The sequence below is a fragment of the Aquarana catesbeiana genome, linkage group LG02 (genome assembly GCF_042186555.1).
Source record: "Aquarana catesbeiana isolate 2022-GZ linkage group LG02, ASM4218655v1, whole genome shotgun sequence".
Taxonomy (NCBI): domain Eukaryota; kingdom Metazoa; phylum Chordata; class Amphibia; order Anura; family Ranidae; genus Aquarana; species Aquarana catesbeiana.
Window position 1 is genome coordinate 713,604,933 of NC_133325.1, and position 20,908 is coordinate 713,625,840.

At 40.0% G+C, this 20,908-nt stretch overlaps 1 protein-coding gene across 1 annotated transcript in view; it reads left to right on the forward strand.

The window, feature by feature from the left end:
• The window catches only part of PROS1 (protein S), a 125,607-nt gene that overhangs the window by 23,109 nt on the left and 81,590 nt on the right, over window positions 1–20,908 (forward strand). Inside the window, exons 2-3 of the mRNA XM_073616998.1 lie at window positions 12,808–12,965; window positions 15,702–15,726. Of these exons, the coding sequence (XP_073473099.1) occupies window positions 12,808–12,965; window positions 15,702–15,726 (183 nt within the window). The remainder of the gene's footprint in view (window positions 1–12,807; window positions 12,966–15,701; window positions 15,727–20,908) is intronic.

Genomic DNA, 20,908 nt, shown 5'->3' on the forward strand with positions numbered 1-20,908 from the left:
TGCTCCAGAACGCCTGAAGGTGCTCCGTGCATGTTGGGCCTCTGTATGTGGCCACGCTGTGTAAAAGTCTCACACATGTGGTATCACCATACTCGGGAGTAATAGCAGAATGTGTTTTGGGGTGTAATTTGTGGTATGCATATGCGGTCTGTGAGAAATACCCTGCTAATATGACAATTTTGTGGAAAAAAAAAAAAAGTAAAAAAAAAACCTTGATTTTGCAAAGAATTGTGGGAAAAAATGACAACTTCAAAAAACTCACCATGCATCTTTCTAAATAGCTTGGAATGTCTTCTTTCCAAAAAGGGGTCATTTGGGGGGTATTTGTACTTTTCTGGCATGTTAGGGTCTCAAGAAATGAGATAGGCCGTCAGTACTTCAGGTGTGATCAATTTTCAGATATTCGCACCATAGCTTTTGGACTCTATAACTTTCAAAAAGACCAAATAATATCCACCGATTTGGGTTATTTTTACCAAAGATATGTAGCAGTATAAATTTTGGACAAAATATATGAAGAAAAATTACTAATTTGCAAAATATTATAACAGAAATGAAGAAAAATGTATTTTTTTACAGATTTTTCGGTCTTTTTTCTTTTATGGCGCAAAAAATAAAGAACCCAGCAGTGATTAAATACCACCAAAAGAAAGCTCTATTTGTGTGAAAAAAAGGACAAAAATTTCATAAAGATACAGTGTTGCATGACTGAGTAATTGTCATTCAAAATGTGAGAGCACCAAAAGCTGAAAATTGGTCTGGTTAGGAAGGGGGTTTAAGTGCCCAGTTGTCAAGTGGTTAAATAATGATACAAAACAACTTGTTGGCAAAAAATTTGCCGTGGCACGTTTATTGGTGTATTCAAATCAATAAATAATAACAACATCTTGATAATTTTATTAATTGATAAAATTCTTAAATTTCAAACAATAAACTTAAAACAGTTCAGTCTTAAAGGACTCGAGCATACAGAATATTTATAATCAAAGTCCCCCCTACAAATATGAAGGGTGACAAACCACATAACGTGCTTAGTGACTAGGGTGGGAGAGTGGGGAGCTTGTCGCACCGACGCCGACTAGCTGAACACTGGCGGGACTACTCCTGTGAGAGGGTCTTATATATAATAAGCCCCCTTTCCAGAACATTCCCAGGGGTCACATGACATCCTGGGAAATTCCTAAATGTCAAGTGACCATGTTTTCCTGCCCCAATCCCATTTGAAATTTTCTTAAAGGGACCTTATCCCTAATACAGTAAAATGTCCATATCCCTATTTTATTTTATTTTTTTAAAGAGGAGGGGCGACTGCATGCCCATGCTGTCAGGCTTAAAGCCTTAAGCCTTCTTAGTCTATGGGAATTCAGGCCGCACCTAACCTCCCCGAATACCACAAAGTCAAATACCTATTTAAATAATGACACAAAACAACTTGTTGGCAAAAAATTGGCCACGACACGTTTATTGGTGTATTCAAATCAATAAATAATAATAACAATATCTTGATAATTTTATCAACGCATAAAATTCTCAAATTTCAAACAATAAACTTAAAACAGCTCAGTCTTAATGCACCCGAGCATACAGAATATTTATAACCAAAGTCCCCACACGCCAGTTTTGAAATCTCAAGCCCGGCCTACCCCACAACTACGGCCAATTCAGTGCAGTTTTGCAACCCGAAATTAAAGATGTCTACTCCCATTTCTGACAGATGAACGCCATCTGATCTATATAATCCAGCAAAACCACCCTCTAAATATGCCTATAGGAAAAATCTCCAATGTGTGGCATGAATTACTCCATAGGCTTGTTTAAACGTTTCCTAATTTTCTCAAAATTTTTCAAATGGGCATCCTGGAGCCATATGAGCCGAGGAACTATCTCTGAAAAGATTATTTTGATATTTGGGGATCCTAACTTGAATCTATGAAGGTCACATTTCATCATAAACATAACATCCAGTGTTCTTATTTTCCCAACATCATTTCCCCCTAGGTGCACAATTAATACATCAGGGGCCGGCCATAACTCAAGCAATCTGGAGAGATAGAAACACAAATTAGACCATTGAAGACCTCTAATTCCTTTCCAGTATATCTGAAAATTTTCAGGATCCAGAGACAAATTGGACGTATAGCAACGATTCATGGCTCTTTTATTAGACCAGTATACAAAAGAGTGGCCCAGGATCCAAACATCTCTTCCAGTGCCTAGAATTAAAGAGAGAGATCAGGTCTGACATAAATTTGACAACGTTGCAATTCCCATCTACCCAATCTTTTGATTATTGCATCATCCAATCCCATCTTAACGACCTCCGTAGCCGCAATGATACTGAAAGATTGAGAGGTAAACTTAAATTGTTGTAAATCCAGCTTCTTAATGCATGCTTTTAAAATGAAATTGAACTGATACCTGGTAAGAGGAGACCCATCTGAGTGAATCAGAAAGGATCCTTCACCAAATGGCCTAACAGCTAGATATCTGTTCAACGATCTGACTGGACAGATATCCACATCTCCACAGTGGCATAGAGAGATCCAAATACCCTTACCTCTGTTTTTGAAACAGGGATGAACAATCGTATCCCTGTCTCAGAGACATGATGTTTCAGTAAACCCGAAACTACCGTCTTGTTTTTTGGTAAAAGTTAGGATATTCGGAGGGCACCAAAAAAGGCTAGAACTAAAGCAGCATTAAATAGCACAGCCTTGAAAACTGAAGAACACACCAAATGAGCACACAGCTTTTTTAGTCTCTGAATCAAAATAGGTCTCCTATTATCTGGAAAAAAAAAAATATCATTTAAGAGCCTGCTGGATGGAAAAGAATGCTGTACATGGAGGTACGTTTCTTAACTTTAAGAAAAATGATACACCCGCCAGGATTTTGGCAATATGACTATGATACCATTCTGACTGCATTAAACTACATAGAAACATCTGAATATCTGTTTCATAAGGAGAATTAAATTGTATGTAAAGCTCCCTAGCAAAGTTGGTCCACCTGTGCCATGCGGCTGAATATTCAGCCCATGTACTGTGTGCAACAGAATGTCTTATTGAATTTGCAAGAACTTCTAAATCCGTACTCAGGAGGAGCAGGAGAATCTATTTTGGGGTGTCATTTTTGGTATGTACATGTTATGTGGTAGAAATATTGTATAAATGGACAACTTTGTGTTAAAAAAAAAAAAAAGCGTTTTAACCACTTCCCGCCCGCCGGCCATCATACAACGTCCTTGACTTTGTGCGGAGATATCTGAATGATGGTTGCAGCTACAGGCATCATTCAGATATCAGCTTTTTCAGCCGGCGATTCCCTACACCATGAGAATGATCATAGCAGCTGTTCCACTGCTTGATCGTTCTTACGGGAGGCGAGAGGGGACGTCCCCCCTTCCCGCCGCCTTGCGGTGCTTCTACCGACTCACCGCTACGATCGAAGCCAGGATCTTTTTTTTTTTTTTTTTTTAATTTCGGGCTTCCCAGCCTAGAGGTGAGATGTGGGGTCTTATTGACCCCATATCTCACTGTAAAGAGGACCTGTCATGCCATATTCCTATTACAAGGATGTTTATATTCCTTGTAATAGGAATAAAAGTGGTCAAAAATTTTTTTTTTGGGAAAAAAGCATCAAACTAAAATAAATAAAGTAAAATGAACAATTTAAAAAAAAAAATTTTTAAAGTGCCCCTGTCCCTGTGTGCTCGCATGCAGAAGTGAACGCATACGTAAGTCCGGCCCACATATGAAAACGGTGTTCAAACCACACATGTGAGGTATCGCTGCAATCGGTAGAGCGAGAGCAATAATTTCGGCCCTAGACCTCCTCTGTAACTCAAAACATGTAACCAGTAAAAAATTTTAAAGCGTTGCCTATGGGGATTTTTGAGTAGCAAAGTTTGGCGCCATTCCACAAGCGCGTGCAATTTTGAAGGGTGACATGTTGGGTATCTATTTACTCGGCGTAACTTCATCTTTCACATTATGCAAAAACATTGGGCTAACTTTACTGTTTTGGTTTTTGTAAAGCACAAAACAGTTTTTTTTCCAAAAAAAGCGTTAAAAAAATTGGTGCGCAAATACCGTGCGAGATAAAAAGTTGCAACGACCGCCATTGTATTCTCTAGGGTCTTTGCTAAAAAAACATATATATAATGTTTTGGGGTTCTAAGTAATTTTCTAGCTAATAAATGATGATTTTTACATGTAGGAGAGAAATGTCAGAATTGGCCTGGGTGCTCCAGAACGCCTGAAGGTGCTCCGTGCATGTTGGGCCTCTGTATGTGGCCACGCTGTGTAAAAGTCTCACACATGTGGTATCACCATACTCGGGAGTAATAGCAGAATGTGTTTTGGGGTGTAATTTGTGGTATGCATATGCGGTCTGTGAGAAATACCCTGCTAATATGACAATTTTGTGGAAAAAAAAAAAAGTAAAAAAAAAACCTTGATTTTGCAAAGAATTGTGGGAAAAAATGACAACTTCAAAAAACTCACCATGCATCTTTCTAAATAGCTTGGAATGTCTTCTTTCCAAAAAGGGGTCATTTGGGGGGTATTTGTACTTTTCTGGCATGTTAGGGTCTCAAGAAATGAGATAGGCCGTCAGTACTTCAGGTGTGATCAATTTTCAGATATTCGCACCATAGCTTTTGGACTCTATAACTTTCAAAAAGACCAAATAATATCCACCGATTTGGGTTATTTTTACCAAAGATATGTAGCAGTATAAATTTTGGCCAAAATATATGAAGAAAAATTACTAATTTGCAAAATATTATAACAGAAACGAAGAAAAATGTATTTTTTTACAGATTTTTCGGTCTTTTTTCTTTTATGGCGCAAAAAATAAAGAACCCAGCAGTGATTAAATACCACCAAAAGAAAGCTCTATTTGTGTGAAAAAAAGGACAAAAATTTCATAAAGATACAGTGTTGCATGACTGAGTAATTGTCATTCAAAATGTGAGAGCACAAAAAGCTGAAAATTGGTCTGGTTAGGAAGGGGGTTTAAGTGCCCAGTTGTCAAGTGGTTAAATAATGATACAAAACAACTTGTTGGCAAAAAATTTGCCGTGGCACGTTTATTGGTGTATTCAAATCAATAAATAATAACAACATCTTGATAATTTTATTAATTGATAAAATTCTTAAATTTCAAACAATAAACTTAAAACAGTTCAGTCTTAAAGGACTCAAGCATACAGAATATTTATAATCAAAGTCCCCCCTACAAATATGAAGGGTGACAAACCACATAACGTGCTTAGTGACTAGGGTGGGAGAGTGGGGAGCTTGTCGCACCGACGCCGACTAGCTGAACACTGGCGGGACTACTCCTGTGAGAGGGTCTTATATATAATAAGCCCCCTTTCCAGAACATTCCCAGGGGTCACATGACATCCTGGGAAATTCCCAAATGTCAAGTGACCATGTTTTCCTGCCCCAATCCCATTTGAAATTTTCTTAAAGGGACCTTATCCCTAATACAGTAAAATGTCCATATCCCTATTTTATTTTATTTTTTTAAAGAGGAGGGGCGACTGCATGCCCATGCTGTCAGGCTTAAAGCCTTAAGCCTTCTTAGTCTATGGGAATTCAGGCCGCACCTAACCTCCCCGAATACCACAAAGTCAAATACCTATTTAAATAATGACACAAAACAACTTGTTGGCAAAAAATTGGCCACGACACGTTTATTGGTGTATTCAAATCAATAAATAATAATAACAATATCTTGATAATTTTATCAACGCATAAAATTCTCAAATTTCAAACAATAAACTTAAAACAGCTCAGTCTTAATGCACCCGAGCATACAGAATATTTATAACCAAAGTCCCCACACGCCAGTTTTGAAATCTCAAGCCCGGCCTACCCCACAACTACGGCCAATTCAGTGCAGTTTTGCAACCCGAAATTAAAGATGTCTACTCCCATTTCTGACAGATGAACGCCATCTGATCTATATAATCCAGCAAAACCACCCTCTAAATATGCCTATAGGAAAAATCTCCAATGTGTGGCATGAATTAATCCATAGGCTTGTTTAAACGTTTCCTAATTTTCTCAAAATTTTTCAAATGGGCATCCTGGAGCCATATGAGCCGAGGAACTATCTCTGAAAAGATTATTTTGATATTTGGGGATCCTAACTTGAATCTATGAAGGTCACGTTTCATCATAAACATAACATCCAGTGTTCTTATTTTCCCAACATCATTTCCCCCTAGGTGCACAATTAATACATCAGGGGCCGGCCATAACTCAAGCAATCTGGAGAGATAGAAACACAAATTAGACCATTGAAGACCTCTAATTCCTTTCCAGTATATCTGAAAATTTTCAGGATCCAGAGACAAATTGGACGTATAGCAGCGATTCATGGCTCTTTTATTAGACCAGTATACAAAAGAGTGGCCCAGGATCCAAACATATCTTCCAGTGCCTAGAATTAAAGAGAGAGATCAGGTCTGACATAAATTTGACAACGTTGCCATTCCCATCTACCCAATCTTTTGATTATTGCATCATCCAATCCCATCTTAACGACCTCCGTAGCCGCAATGATACTGAAAGATTGAGAGGTAAACTTAAATTGTTGTAAATCCAGCTTCTTAATGCATGCTTTTAAAATGAAATTGAACTGATACCTGGTAAGAGGAGACCCATCTGAGTGAATCAGAAAGGATCCTTCACCAAATGGCCTAACAGCTAGATATCTGTTCAACGATCTGACTGGACAGATATCCACATCTCCACAGTGGCATAGAGAGATCCAAATACCCTTACCTCTGTTTTTGAAACAGGGATGAACAATCGTATCCCTGTCTCAGAGACATGATGTTTCAGTAAACCCGAAACTACCGTCTTGTTTTTTGGTAAAAGTTAGGATATTCGGAGGGCACCAAAAAAGGCTAGAACTAAAGCAGCATTAAATAGCACAGCCTTGAAAACTGAAGAACACACCAAATGAGCACACAGCTTTTTTAGTCCCTGAATCAAAATAGGTCTCCTATTATCTGGAAAAAAAAAAATATCATTTAAGAGCCTGCTGGATGGAAAAGAATGCTGTACATGGAGGTACGTTTCTTAACTTTAAGAAAAATGATACACCCGCCAGGATTTTGGCAATATGACTATGATACCATTCTGACTGCATTAAACTACATAGAAACATCTGAATATCTGTTTCATAAGGAGAATTAAATTGTATGTAAAGCTCCCTAGCAAAGTTGGTCCACCTGTGCCATGCGGCTGAATATTCAGCCCATGTACTGTGTGCAACAGAATGTCTTATTGAATTTGCAAGAACTTCTAAATCAGGCTCCATAGATGTTCTGGGCACACGTGACCAGGGCCGGTGCTAGACTATTTTACACTCTAAGCAAGACCAGCTACTTGCACCCCCCAAAAAAATAAAGACTGCAAATGCAGCAACAAGTGGTCACGGCTGTGCCCTAGGCAGCAGTGCACCCTAGGTGGATGCCTAGTTTGCATAGTGGTAGCACCAGCCCTGCACATGATCTTCCTTGTCTGCATTGGAAAGAAGTTGACAGAATCTGCATACCTGAAATCGAGACAAGGCATCCGCAATTTGATTCTCCTTCCCTGGAGCATGCCTGGCTTTTAGCCAAATATTAATTTTAAGGCAAAGAAACACTAAGTATCTAAGCAATTGGACCACCTGTTTTGATTTAGCTGACAAGCAATTCACGGCATATATAACTCCTTTATTATCTGAAATAATCAAGATTCTTTTATTGGCTAATTGCTCACCCCATATTTCTAGAGCTACTACTAAAGGAAATAGTTCCAATACTACTATACTTTTGGTGGCTTTAATTTTTTCCCACCTATCTGGCCACTTACCACAGCACCAGTGAGTCTTCCAAATAGCCGAGAATCCACATGAACCTGCAGCATTTGTATATAATTCAAGGTCAGATGAAGACATAAATTGCTCCTGGAAAAATTATCAACCATTATATATATATATCAAAGAATTGAAACCAAATTAACATTTCCTCCTTGAGGTCGGCTGTCAATCTGATGTGTGAAAACGGAGATTTAATGCGTGACACAGCTAAATACAAGTGACGCCAGAATATCCTGCCAACAGGCATGATTCTTGTCGCAAAGGTCAATAGTCCTAATAGTGATTGTAGTTCTTTTAATAAAACTTTTTTACACCTAACAAACACAGAAATAAAGGCTTTAATTTTGTTAATTTTTGACTCAGGTAACTGAAATTCAAATGTCTCTGTGTTTATCTTGATACCTAAGAATTCTATGGATGAGGATGGAAAAACTGTTTTTTTGCTAGCTAATGGGATACCAAAGTGCTGAGCGACTACACTAAACAGCTGTAGCATAAATGAACAAATAGGGGACTGCGCCAGGCCAATGAATAAGAAGTCATCAATATAGTGTAATATACCTTGATAACCAGCTTCGAAAGCAACTACCCATTGGAGAAAGGATGCAAATTTTTCAAAATAGGCACAGGATATGAAACATCCCATAGGGAGGCACATATCAAAATAATAGTTGCCTTCAAAATACATACCTAAGGAATTGAATGCCAATGGGTCAATAGGTAGTAGTCTAAAAGCAGCCTTTATATCTACTTTTGCACCTTTACCAAATCTCCTGATCTGCTGAATAGCACCCTCAAACATGCAATAAGATACGGATGACATGCTAGCATCTATTTCATCATTTAAGGAGGTACCCTTAGGGAATGATAGGTGGTGTATTAGGCGAAAGGAATTTGGCTCCTTCTTGGACAGAGATACTCTAAAATGTGCAAAAGGGGGGGGGGGGGGGGGAGCTAAATGGACCTGCTATTCTACCCTCTTTGTATTCTTTCAATAACTTCTCTTTAACTATATGTGCATAAGTAGCCACCGACTTTAAATTTTTAACCAGTTCCCACCCTTCACCCTGAAATACCGGCAAAGGGAAACCTTTGGAGAAACCTTCAATTAAAAACTTGGTCATCTCCTGGTCTGGATATATTTCCAACCATTGCTACATGCTTGTTAGTTTCACTGGTGTGTATGCTTTTTGTATAATTATCTTTCTGGAAGCCTTGAAAATTGGTATTCCTTTTGAAACACCTGAGTAAAGGGTGGGGTCCTGAACAGTGTGAGCATTCATGCTTGTATTTGCAAGAACCTCCCATTTACACTGGTTCTTGTTGTATGCGAAACAATATCCTCTTTTATAAGGGGACACTGTAGATTGTGGCTGCTGCCTAGTGCAGCCTGTTTTCTGTGGCACTATCAGGTTAAGCCACAACCCAACGTCTTTATTTCCCCACTTTAGTGATGGATACTGTATATTGATAGCTTTTGTCTTACAGTTTCATTATATTGGAACCATCCTAGTCCTCCAAAACCCTTATAGGTCTCTAGCACATGTTCCATATGTTGAAAAAGCCCACTGCAATATTCGGGGTGTTTTTCACCGAACACGCTAGCATATATAGCAAATGACTGAAGCCAATTATTAAAAGACCTTGCCACTGGCCTTCTCCTATCATCCTCAGATTTTTCATCTGATTTTTTTGTCAGCTCTGTTGATATATTCCTTTGCAGATGGAATTAAGGACAAAATGTCCACAAATTGACCCTTCCAAATGTTATCTTTGGTCTGAGGAGAAAGGTGATATCCTAACAGCGAGATCTCACATGGCAACATTTCTTTAAAACATGCCTCAGGAACAGATGAGCTAGACATATTAATCTTAGCTGGTAACGAAATTTGAGGATTAACATTAGCTGTTGCTGAAGGAAAACTATTACTATTGCCTATACTGACAGTATTTCTTCCTTCATTAGACCAGACAATTCCTTAATTACTGCTGTCATTTACCTGGTGTATTGATACTGTCAGACAATCTATTAATTATTATTCCCCTCCGCTCGTTATCCTCTTCAGCCAAGGCGAGGCACCTCCTGAGCCAGTCTTCCCCGCCGCTGTTCCCTGCTCGCTCCAGCACTTGCCTCATTAGAGATTTTATAGTCAGCTCGGCTGCAACTTAAACGTATTATAGCCCTTCTGAGGAGCTTGTTGCACCGACACTGATTAGCTGAACCCTGGCGGGAAGACTCCTGTGAGAGGGCCCTAGATATAATAAGCGCCCTTTCCAGAACATTCCCGGGGGGTCACATGACATTCTGGGAATTTCCCAAATGTCATGTGACCATGTTTTCCTGCCCCTAATCCCATTTAAAAGTTTCCTAAAGGGACCTTATCCCTAATACAGTAAAATGTACATATCCCTATTTTTAAAAAAAAAAAATTTTTTTAAAGGGAGGGGCGACCGCATGCCCATGCTGTCAGGTTTAAAGCCTTAAGCCTTCTTAGTCCAATGGTCACAAGTGGCAGCATAATCAAAAACGATAAACTGGACAAACAACATAAGCTATCCAGTATACGAAGGTGCAACTGTGCTCCCGAATACTGCTGGAGGCCAGTGTTAATTTTATTGAAGAAAATATTTTCGTTGATGAAATGAACACTATTTTAGTTGACTAAAATACAACTAAAACAATTCAAATGACTAAAATACAACTAAAACTAAAATGTAATTTTATTCAAAAGACTATGACTAAAACTAAATCGAAATTTGACGTCAAAATTAACATTGTTGGAGGCCGCAACACGTTGTTGGGCATTTTTGTTTCACTGACAGATAAAAAAACAAGCAGCGTCCATTTAATTAAAGCTGTGGGAGGAAGGTGGCATGACTCCCGGTCCCTTTTATAAATGCTCAAAGTCTTTCTGCCTTACTACTTAGTGAATGTAACTTAGAACACATTTGTAGGGAGTGAATTCAGGACTCTCTGTCTGCAAACAGTAAACAGTAAAGTGTTACTAAACCCACAACAGTAAAATCTGTCTGTATATGCAGCATAGCATGCTTGTTATACTCACTGTGAAACTTAAGGGATTAATCCGCTGCATCGTGTAAAAAGGCTTTTTGAAACTATATGGACAAATCCTTCACTCCTGCACTGTCTATCTTGGCAAGGCCATATAATACAGTGAGGGTAGCCGTCCTGCACATGCTCAGTTTAGTCTCTATTGCTGGAGAGAACATTTCCTGTTTCAGTTAAACTGTTTAGGTCACATGATATTGACATCTCACATGTGGGCGTGTATGCAGGCTGTAGTGGAATTCTCCTCCTACCTGAAAACTCAGCACTGGACAAACTGTTTATTTTGTCATGTAACCGTGGTATACAGATCAGCAAAAAATTTATAATGTGGCAATATTTAAATGTAAAAAGAAGATTTATAAGCTGTGGGCACTGTGGGGGGGGGGGTGCAGAGGAACTATTTTTATATTACTGGGTTTATTAACACTCACCCAGAAAAAAAAAAGCTGGAGTTACTTATCTTGCATACACATGGTCACACAAATGTTGGCCAACAATTGCAAACATAGTGACGTACAAGACGTACATGATATCTCCATTACGAACGCTAGTTATATCTCGTACTTGATTCTGAGCATGAGAGGACTTTTGTCTGGCAGACTTGTGTACACACGATCAGAAAGTCCGACAACAAATATTTGTTGGCGGAAAATTTGAGAACCTGCTAGCCAACATTTGTTGGCGGAAAGTCTGACAAATAATGTCCGATGGAGCATACGCACGGTCGGACTTACCGCCAACAAGCTCACGACCAACATTTGTTGTCGGAAAATCTGATCGTGTGTATGGGGCATTATAAGAATTCTGAATTTTCATGTGAACCTTTAAAGCTGAACTCAAGGAAACCTTAAACTCCTGGCCCCACTGCAAGAGTTAACTACTTGTTTACTTCTAGGGGACTTGGTAATGCACTTTTACTTACCAGATGCTTCTCTCCTGCAGGCTCCTTAGCGCTGCTAGTGTATGATAAAGACAGCACATGATCAGGAACTTGCAGTACAATTAAACTTTATTAAAACAAGGTTGAAGTAATTCCCAAAGGATATTTTTTATTTAAAACATAACATACTATTTTAAAATTTGTCACACTCACCTGCTTTGTGCAAATATTTTGCACAAAGCAGCCCCATCCTCTTCTTCTCGGGTCCCGACGCCGGCGCTCTTGGCTTATCCTCTTCGGTGAGTGCATACCATAGGAACACACTTCCTATGGGGGCACTTGTGCAGGCTCGATTCCGAGCCCCACTGCCTGCATCGATGGACACTTACCCCCGCTTCCCAATCATAGGATTTGATTGACAGCAGCCAATGACTCCAGTTGCTATCAATCTGCCCTGTGAGGAGAGAGAGAGCGGAGAGAGCTGTTGCTGTCATGCACAGCACTGGATCGATATCAGACTCAGGTAAGTAAAGGGGGGTGGGGTGGAGCTGCACAGAGGATTTTTTACTTTAATGCAGTGAATCCATTAGGGTAAAAAACTTTAGAACCACTTTATAATCATGAATAACCCTGCTGATGCAGCCAAACATAGCTTTAATCATAGTTATGATCAAGGTCGTGTTTGACTGAGAAGCATCAGCAGGGTTATTCATGGATCTTGACATTGTTTATAATAAAGTTTATTTGTATTGCGAGCTACTGATCGCCTTCCGGCTATCATGGCTTACAGTAGCCCCAGTCGCAGCACCAAAACTGGTAACAGCCTGGATGGGGCTGCGTGGGTGCAGTTCCACAACAGGGGAAGGTTGTTAGGTTTCCTAGAGTTGGAGACATGATTATTAGTGATATCGCCACACAGAAAACTAACATACATAGAATTGAAAATTAACTTTTTTTTTTCTCTGTACAGTTTTATCTTCGCAGTCCGCTTCTCAATTTCTTACAAGAAAACGGAGAGCAAATTCATTTTTTGAAGAAAGTAAAGGTGGTGACCTGGAAAGGGAATGTATTGAGGAACTTTGCAATAAGGAAGAAGCTCGGGAAATATTTGAGAACACCCCTGAAACGGTAAGCAGAGACAATATATTTTGTGTTCAGCTCCAACATTTATTTGAACTTTGCTCGTATTTTGCCAACTTTAATCTGAATTTGCAGTTTACTGATTTTAATGTAGAACTAAAAGGTATTTTTTTATGTTGGATAGAATAAGGGACAGTTATAACTCCTGATAGTCCCCCCCCCCCTTTCTTTTTCCATCTGTATCTTATTGAGAAGATTTCTCTTCACTTCCTGTCCCATAGCCAAATGAGGAAGTTAGCTGAAATTTCTCCAAAGTGTCGCCAGAACTAGATTACCAATGAAAAGATTTCTCCTCTATTCCTGTTCCAGTGGCAACCCAAAATTTTTGATTTTTTTTCTCATTTTAATAGTATGAAAAAATAGATTTACTAAAGTGAAAAAGACGGTGCATTTTGCAAAGTGCAGTTGCTCCAGGGCTTAGTAAATGAGCAAAAACTCTGCTGACTTCCATCATCCAATCATGTGCAACCAAAAAGTCATTATTTTTTAATTTTCCTTGCACGTGATTGGGTACTCTTTGCAAAGTGAAGCCTTACGTCATTTGCCATACTCTGGGCAACTTTGCAAAGTGCACAATCTATTTGCCTTTAGTAAATCAACCCCAATGAGAGAGTGAACCTCCCTAACGGGGACACAGACAGCAATAAAAACCTGACAGATGTTCTAATCCTCTCCACTCTATCCAAAACTAAAAAAAAAAAACAGATTATGTATAGTAAATCTCCTTAAAGTAAATCTCTGACTTGTACTTACCACGTATACCTACAGTGTTGTAAAGGTGAGTATAAGTGGATCAGAGGGACCGATTTAGGACCCATACACACCAGCAGGTGCGGTTTATGCTTTGTATAATGCATGCCCACAGGTGTGCCTTGCATAGGGGCAGTGGGATGCACTGTCACAACCTGTTGCGCCGTTTCCTTTTTTCATTTTATAACTTTATTGAAATTGCACAAAATTCATTTAATTCAACGTTATAGACCATAGCACGTTACAAAGCATAGTATGCCTATTTTTTTTAGCAAACACTAATACAACACATCGATTTGAACTGAAGCAATAGGACTTAAGGCAAATTTCTTTGTCTATGCATTGGGACTATGCAGTTCAGTGTATGGTGTGAATGAGCTCCTAAAGTACATCTAAACCCAGGAAAAAAAATCTTTCTGATTCCTGGCAGAAATCTCAATGTTAGCAGTTTTCCCAGATATCTCCTGTGAACTATAAAACCTCTCCTATGTAATAGAGAGGAGGGTGGGGTGTTTGTAGTCCAAATCAGGTGAGCGGCTTAGGGTGACAACACTGCTCCTCTACGACACAGTACAGTGAGTGAATGTTATCACTCTAGGACAGGAATTATGTTACTGGCAGGATCACCAGGTGAAAATAAAGGAGAAACTATTATGTCCTGCAGGGGCCGATGGATGGAACCACAGCACACATAGAGGTACCAGATATCTGTCACTCTCAGTAGTGTTGGATATTGAAGATTCTTCAGCTAGCTAACTCTTAAAGTGGTTTTAAAGGCAGAATGTTTTTTTACCCTAATATACTCTGTGCATTAAGGTAAAAAAACCTTCTGTGATCAGCTCCCCCACCCCCTGCAACCCCCCTAAATACTTACCTGAGCCTGTGCCCAATTGCTTCTGCACTGCTTTCTCTCTCCCTCCTCAAAGCTATTGGCTCCTGCTGCTGTCAATCATATCCTGTGAAGTGGGAGAGGGGGGCGAAGCTGTTTGTCTATAGATGCAGAAAGCTTGGCTCAGGATGGAGCCCACACAGGTGCTCCCATAGCAAGCAGCTTCCTATGCAGGAACTCACAAGAGAGAAGGAGCACCGGTGGGGGGACCCCAGAAGAAGAGGTTCGGAGCTGCTCTATACAAAACCCTTGCACAGCACAGGTAAGTATAACATTGTCCTTATTTTAAACAATAATAATTAAACCTTTACAATCACTTTAGGAAGAGCCCTCTGCTGTTTTGTATTGCCCCACTTTAAAAAGAATAATAATAACTTTCTCCCAACCACAATATATTTGACGTGTACATACTGTATGCAATCCCCCCAAAAATGCTATATGCAGCCCCTCTAGTGACTTTCTAAGCTTTACTAGCCTTGAAGGACCATATTTATTATCTTTATAGAACTTGTGTGATTTAGGAAATTTATGATCACAGCAGACACTTTCATTTTGTAACACCAGCATTGTAATAGCAATACAGACAATAGTTATTATTGCCAATCCAATATAAACTTACCGTACTTTAAAAATCTCTGTTCATTTTGTGAGTTCTGCCTGTCTGCTGGCCATCTCTTTCCACAACTTCAAGACTCCCTGTTTGCTTTGCAGCTTCTCCTTTGCTGATTATTTTCAATTTTTAAGGACTACATATCCCATGTACCTTGCTGCCTGAAAGCAGTGATTCCTGTAGTGACTTCGCCTCCTGAAACTCCTCTTCTCAGCACCTCTGTAGTTCAGAAGGCAGGCTCTGAGAAATGTGTGCCACAAGAATGCCTACTTACAGAGCATAGTGAGTACATGTCACAGGATCCAAGGAAGTACATGTGTGGCGAATGGCAATCTTCACAGTTTACAGTTTACAAACTTCAGGTTAATAAGACTAGGCTGGAAATAATTGAAATACAATGTACAAATGAATGATTTTACATTTTGACCATAGATGTTGTTTAATCCTTATGAATAATTCTTTTTTTTTTATCTAGGAATTCTTTTACCCAAGATATTTAGGTAAGTGGATATTTCCATATTTGTAGTCAGTTTAGAAATTATATCTTTGTTATGATTGTTATAGAATATGTGCTCTTAACCAATTAAGCCCCAGACCACTTGGCTGGCCAAAGACCAGAGCACTTTTTGTGATTCGGCACTGCGTCGTTTTTAACTGAAAATTGTGCAGTCGTGCGGCGTGGCTCCCAAACAAAATTAACGTCCTTTTTTCCCCACAATGAGAGCTTTCTTTTGGTGGTATTTGATCACCTCTGCAGTTTTTATTTTTTGCGCTATAATCAAAAAAAGAGCAACAATTTTGAAAAAAAAGCAATATTTTTTACATTTTGCTATAATAAATATCCCCAAAAAATATTAGGCCGATACGTATTCTTCTACATATTTTTGATTAAAAAAATTGCAATAAGCGTTTATTGATTGGTTTGCGCAAAAGTTATAGCGTCTACAAAATAAGGGATAGTTTTATGGCATTTTTATTAATATTTTTTTTTTCTAGTAAGGGCAGCGATCAGCGATTTTTATCGTGACTGCGACATTATGGCAAACAGATTGGACACTTTTGGAGCTATTTTGGGACCATTCACATTTATACAGTGATCAGTGCGATTAAAAATGCATTGATTACTGTGTAAATGTGACTGGCAGTGAAGGGGTTAACCAGGAGGTGACGCTGCAAGGGTTAAGTGTGTCCTAGGGATGTGTTCTAACTGTGGGGGGGATGGGCTATGTGTGACATGACACTGATTACAGGGAGCTGTGATCAGTGTCAGTATCATTAGGCAGAACGGGGAAATGCTTGTTTACATTAGCATTTCCCCATTCTTCCTCTCCGTGAGATGATCTCGGGTATCCTTGCAGACATCGAGTCGGCGGGACCCGCGTTCACTCACGGAGCTCGCGGCAGGGTCGCACACACGCCGCCAGCGGCGCACACGCAATCAAACGGCGGCAAATTTAAAGGCCATTCTGCCGACGTATATGTACATGCGGCAGTCGGCAAGTGGTTAAAGTGGAACTTCACCCAAAAGGGGATGTTTAATTTTGAGGCCCCCCCTCCTCTTTAGGAAATTGTACTCCCCCCCCCCCCACAGTCTTTTGGGACACCTCATGCAGGACCATTCACAAAGCCCACAGTTAAGATGCTGGCACCAGGGAACGAAGACGATCCCCGGCACCCCCTTTGGGTAAGCACAATGCTGGATCATGGGACAGGTGAGTGTCTGTTTATTAAAAGTCAGCAGCTACAGTTTTTGTAGCTGCTGACTTTTAATTGTCAGAAAAACGATTGGAGCTCCTCTTTGAGCTTGAAGATTACAAAGTCTGTTGGGTAGGACTGAACCTTCAATCCTTTACCAGATGCCTGCAGCCTGTGTAAGTACACAATTGTGCAGGGTCGTTACGTATTCAATCCTGAGCCCCGGTTCACACAGGGGCGGCACGATTTGCATGTCGCCTCAGCGAGGCGACCTGCAAACGACTTCCGAGGCGACTTGCAAAACGACTTCTGCATAGAAGTCTATGCAAGTCGCCCCCAAAGTAGTACAGGAACCTTTTTCTAAGTCGGAGCGACTTGCGTCGCTCCTATTAGAACGGTTCCGTAGCACAGAACGGGAGGCGACTTGTCAGGCGACTAGGTCGCCTGACAAGTCGCCCCTGTGTGAACCGGCCCTAAAGATAGTTCAGATCTCCCATATTGGATACAGAAGGTCTCACCCAGGGGTCAGATGTGCCCCAGCCGGCAGCCAGGAAACATGAGGTCTCGTTCCAGGATTTAAGTGGGCTCCTATCGGGTTGTCAGGAGAACCCCTATGCTGAGGTCAGGAGTGGGTTGTGCAGCAGCGTGCTGTGACCAAGGCTAAGTGAGCCAAGTTAATCAGAAGAGCTGGACAATACAGTTGTATGGACTGGTAAGGAGAGCAGCGGTGCTGCTGACAAGGGAGCCAGGTAGCTCGCCATTTTGCATTGTCTGTTCATCTTGATGTGGAAACCTCCTGTGTAGGCAACTGATGTTATGTGTACTTTCCATTCTGTTTAATAAAAGTGGGCTGCGACGCCCTAAAATACAGTTTGAACTGGCGAAACTCATTGGAAAAGCACCTACCTCATGAGTATAATCACCCCAATGCAGTGTTAATTTTGGCAGCAAATTTCGATTTAGTTCTATTCATAGTCTTTTGACTAAAATGCCATTTTAGTTTTAGTAATTTTTTAGTCAAATAAAATTTCCAGGACATTTTAGTCGACTAAAATCTCATACATTTTAGTCAACTAAAATCAAGTGGGTTTAGTTAAATTGTAATGCAATATTTTAACATTTCTCTATATACTCTATATACTCCTGTAGTAAAAATCTAACATGTTATTATTTACGGTATTAAGGTTTGAACATGCACTACAGACATAGATTTAGCCATTATGATATATAATGTCTTTATAAGTAAAACCAAGTTTCATAAACAAACAAAAATCTTGCTTTTTGACAAACAGAAGTGCAACTTTGAAATACAAAAAACACCAAAACTGTAAACTTTATTGCCTAGAAAACGAAAATGAGGATCCCTCAAGGTGCAAATCCCTGCTATGCAAATATGTGTGAATAGCCCCTATATATACAATAGGGCAAAAGGAGGGAGGGGAAATTAAGAGTACAGAATGTGACTGGCCTAAACTACGTGGCATGTTCACCAATGCCAGGAGCCTGGCGGACAAGATGTGAGAACTAGAGATACTATTGTACGAGGAGGATTTCGATTTTGTGGGAATTTCAGAGACTTGGTTCAACAGCTCTCATGATTGGCTGGCAACCATTCAAGGGTATTCCCTTTATTGGAGGGATAGAGAGGGTAAAAAAGGGGGAGGGGTATGCCTGTATATCAAGAATAATGTACAAGTGAATGTGAGTGATGACATCATTAAGGGGGCTAGGGAGGAGGTGGAATCCATATGGTTACAGCTCCAAAGGGATGAAACTAAGGGGAAAATAATACTGGGAGTATGCTATAGGCCCCCTAACCTGAGACTTCATGGGTCAGATGGTAGAAACAAAGTGTTACTAGACCGACTGATTGCCAACAATATAGACCTGATCACGGATGTGTAAATAGGGGGCAATTAAGGAAACAGCGATCACAGGTCAATTAGCTTCAGTATAAATCACACAGATAGAAAACATAAGGGGAGTACAAAGACACTGAATTTCAAAAGAGCCAACTTCTCTAAACTACGAACCCTGCTAGAAGATATAAATTGGGATAAAATCTTAGGAACAAAGAACATGGAGGAGAGATGGGTTTGCTTTAAGAGCATATTAAATAAGGGCATTAGCCAGTGCATCCCATTGGGAAATACATTTAAAAGAGCAAACAAAAGTCCTGGATGGCTTAACTCCAATTTAAAAATGCATATAAAAGCAAAGGAGAAGACCTTCAAGAAATACAAGGCTGAGGGATCATTATCGGCATTCAGACTTTACAAAGAATGCAACAAGAAAAATAAGGGTGCAATTAGGGCGGCTAAGATAGAACACGAAAGACACATAGCAGGGGAGAGCAAAAGAATCCCAAGAAATTCTTTAAGTATATAAACATTACAATAGGGAGGACAGACCATATTGGCCCCATAAAGAATGATGAAGGGAATCTGGTTACTAAGGATGGAGAGATGGCGAAGGTATTGAATGTATTCTTCTTCTCAGTCTTCATGAGGGAATTGGGGGGCTTTGGTAACCAAAACTGCAGTGTTTATCCTCATGACACATCTCAGGAAGCACCCTCATGGCTAACAGAGGACAAAATTAGAAATAGACTTGGAAAACTTAACATTAATAAGTCTCCGGGACCAGATGGCTTGCACCCGAGGGTCCTTAGGAATCCAGTCAAGTAATTGCTTGCCAGACCATTGTTCCTAATTTTTACTGACAGTCTACTGACTGGAATGGTACCAGCTGATTGGAGAAAAGCCAATGAAGCACCAATATTTGAAAAAGGGCCAAAAGACATTCCTGGGAATTACAGACCAGTTAGCCTAACATCAATAGTATGCAAGCTCTTGGAGGGCACAGTAAAGCACTATATACAAGATCTATATCATTAGCAGTAATCAGCATGGATTAAGAATCATTCTTGCCAAACCAATCTATTAACCTTCTATGAGGAAGTGAGCTGCCATCTAGATAAAGGAAGGCCAGTAGACGTGGTGTATCTGGATTTTGCAAAGCATTTGACACAGTTCCCCATAAACGTTTACTGTACAAAATAAGGTCCGTTGGCATGGACCATAGGGTGAGTACATGGATTGAAAACTGGCAACAAGGGAGAGTTCAGAGGGTGGTGATAAATAGGGAGTACTCGGAATGGTCAGGGGTGGAAAGTGGGGTCCCCCAGGGTTCTGTGCTGGGACCAATCCTATTTAATTTGTTCATAAATGACCTGGAGGATGGGGTAAACAGTTCAAGCTCTGTATTTGTGGACAATACTAAGCTAAGCAGGGTAATAACTTCTCCGCAGGATGTGGAAACCTTGCAAGAAGATCTGAACAAATTAATAGTGTGGGCAACTACATGGCAAATGAGGTTTAATGTGGAAAAATGTAAAATAATGCATTTGGATGGCAAAAATATGAATGCAATCTACTCACTGGGGGGAGAACCTCTGGGGGAATCTAGGATGGAAAAGGACCTGGGGGTCCTAGTAGATGATAGGCTCAGCAATGGCGTGCAATGCCAAGCTGCTGCTAGCAAAGCAAACAGAATATTGGAATGCATTAAAAAGGGGATTAATTCAAGAGATAAAGCGATAATTCTCCCATTCTACAAGACTCTGGTCCGGCCTCATCTGGAGTATGCTGTCCAGTTCTGGGCACCAGTCCTCAGGAAGGATGTACTGAAAATAGAGCGAGTACAGAGAAGGGCAACAAAACTAATAAAGGGTCTGGAGGTTATTATTTATGAAGAAAGGTTACAAGCACTGAACTTATTCTCTCTGGAGAAGAGACGCTTGAGAGGGGATATGATTTCAATTTACAAATACCATACTGGTGACCCCACAATAGGGATAAAAATTTTCCATGGAAGGGAGTTTAATAAGACCTCTGGCTAAATCATTACACTTAGATGAAAAGAGATTTAAGCTTAAACCGCGTAGAGGGTTCTTTACTGTAAGAGCGGCAAGGATGTGGAATTCCC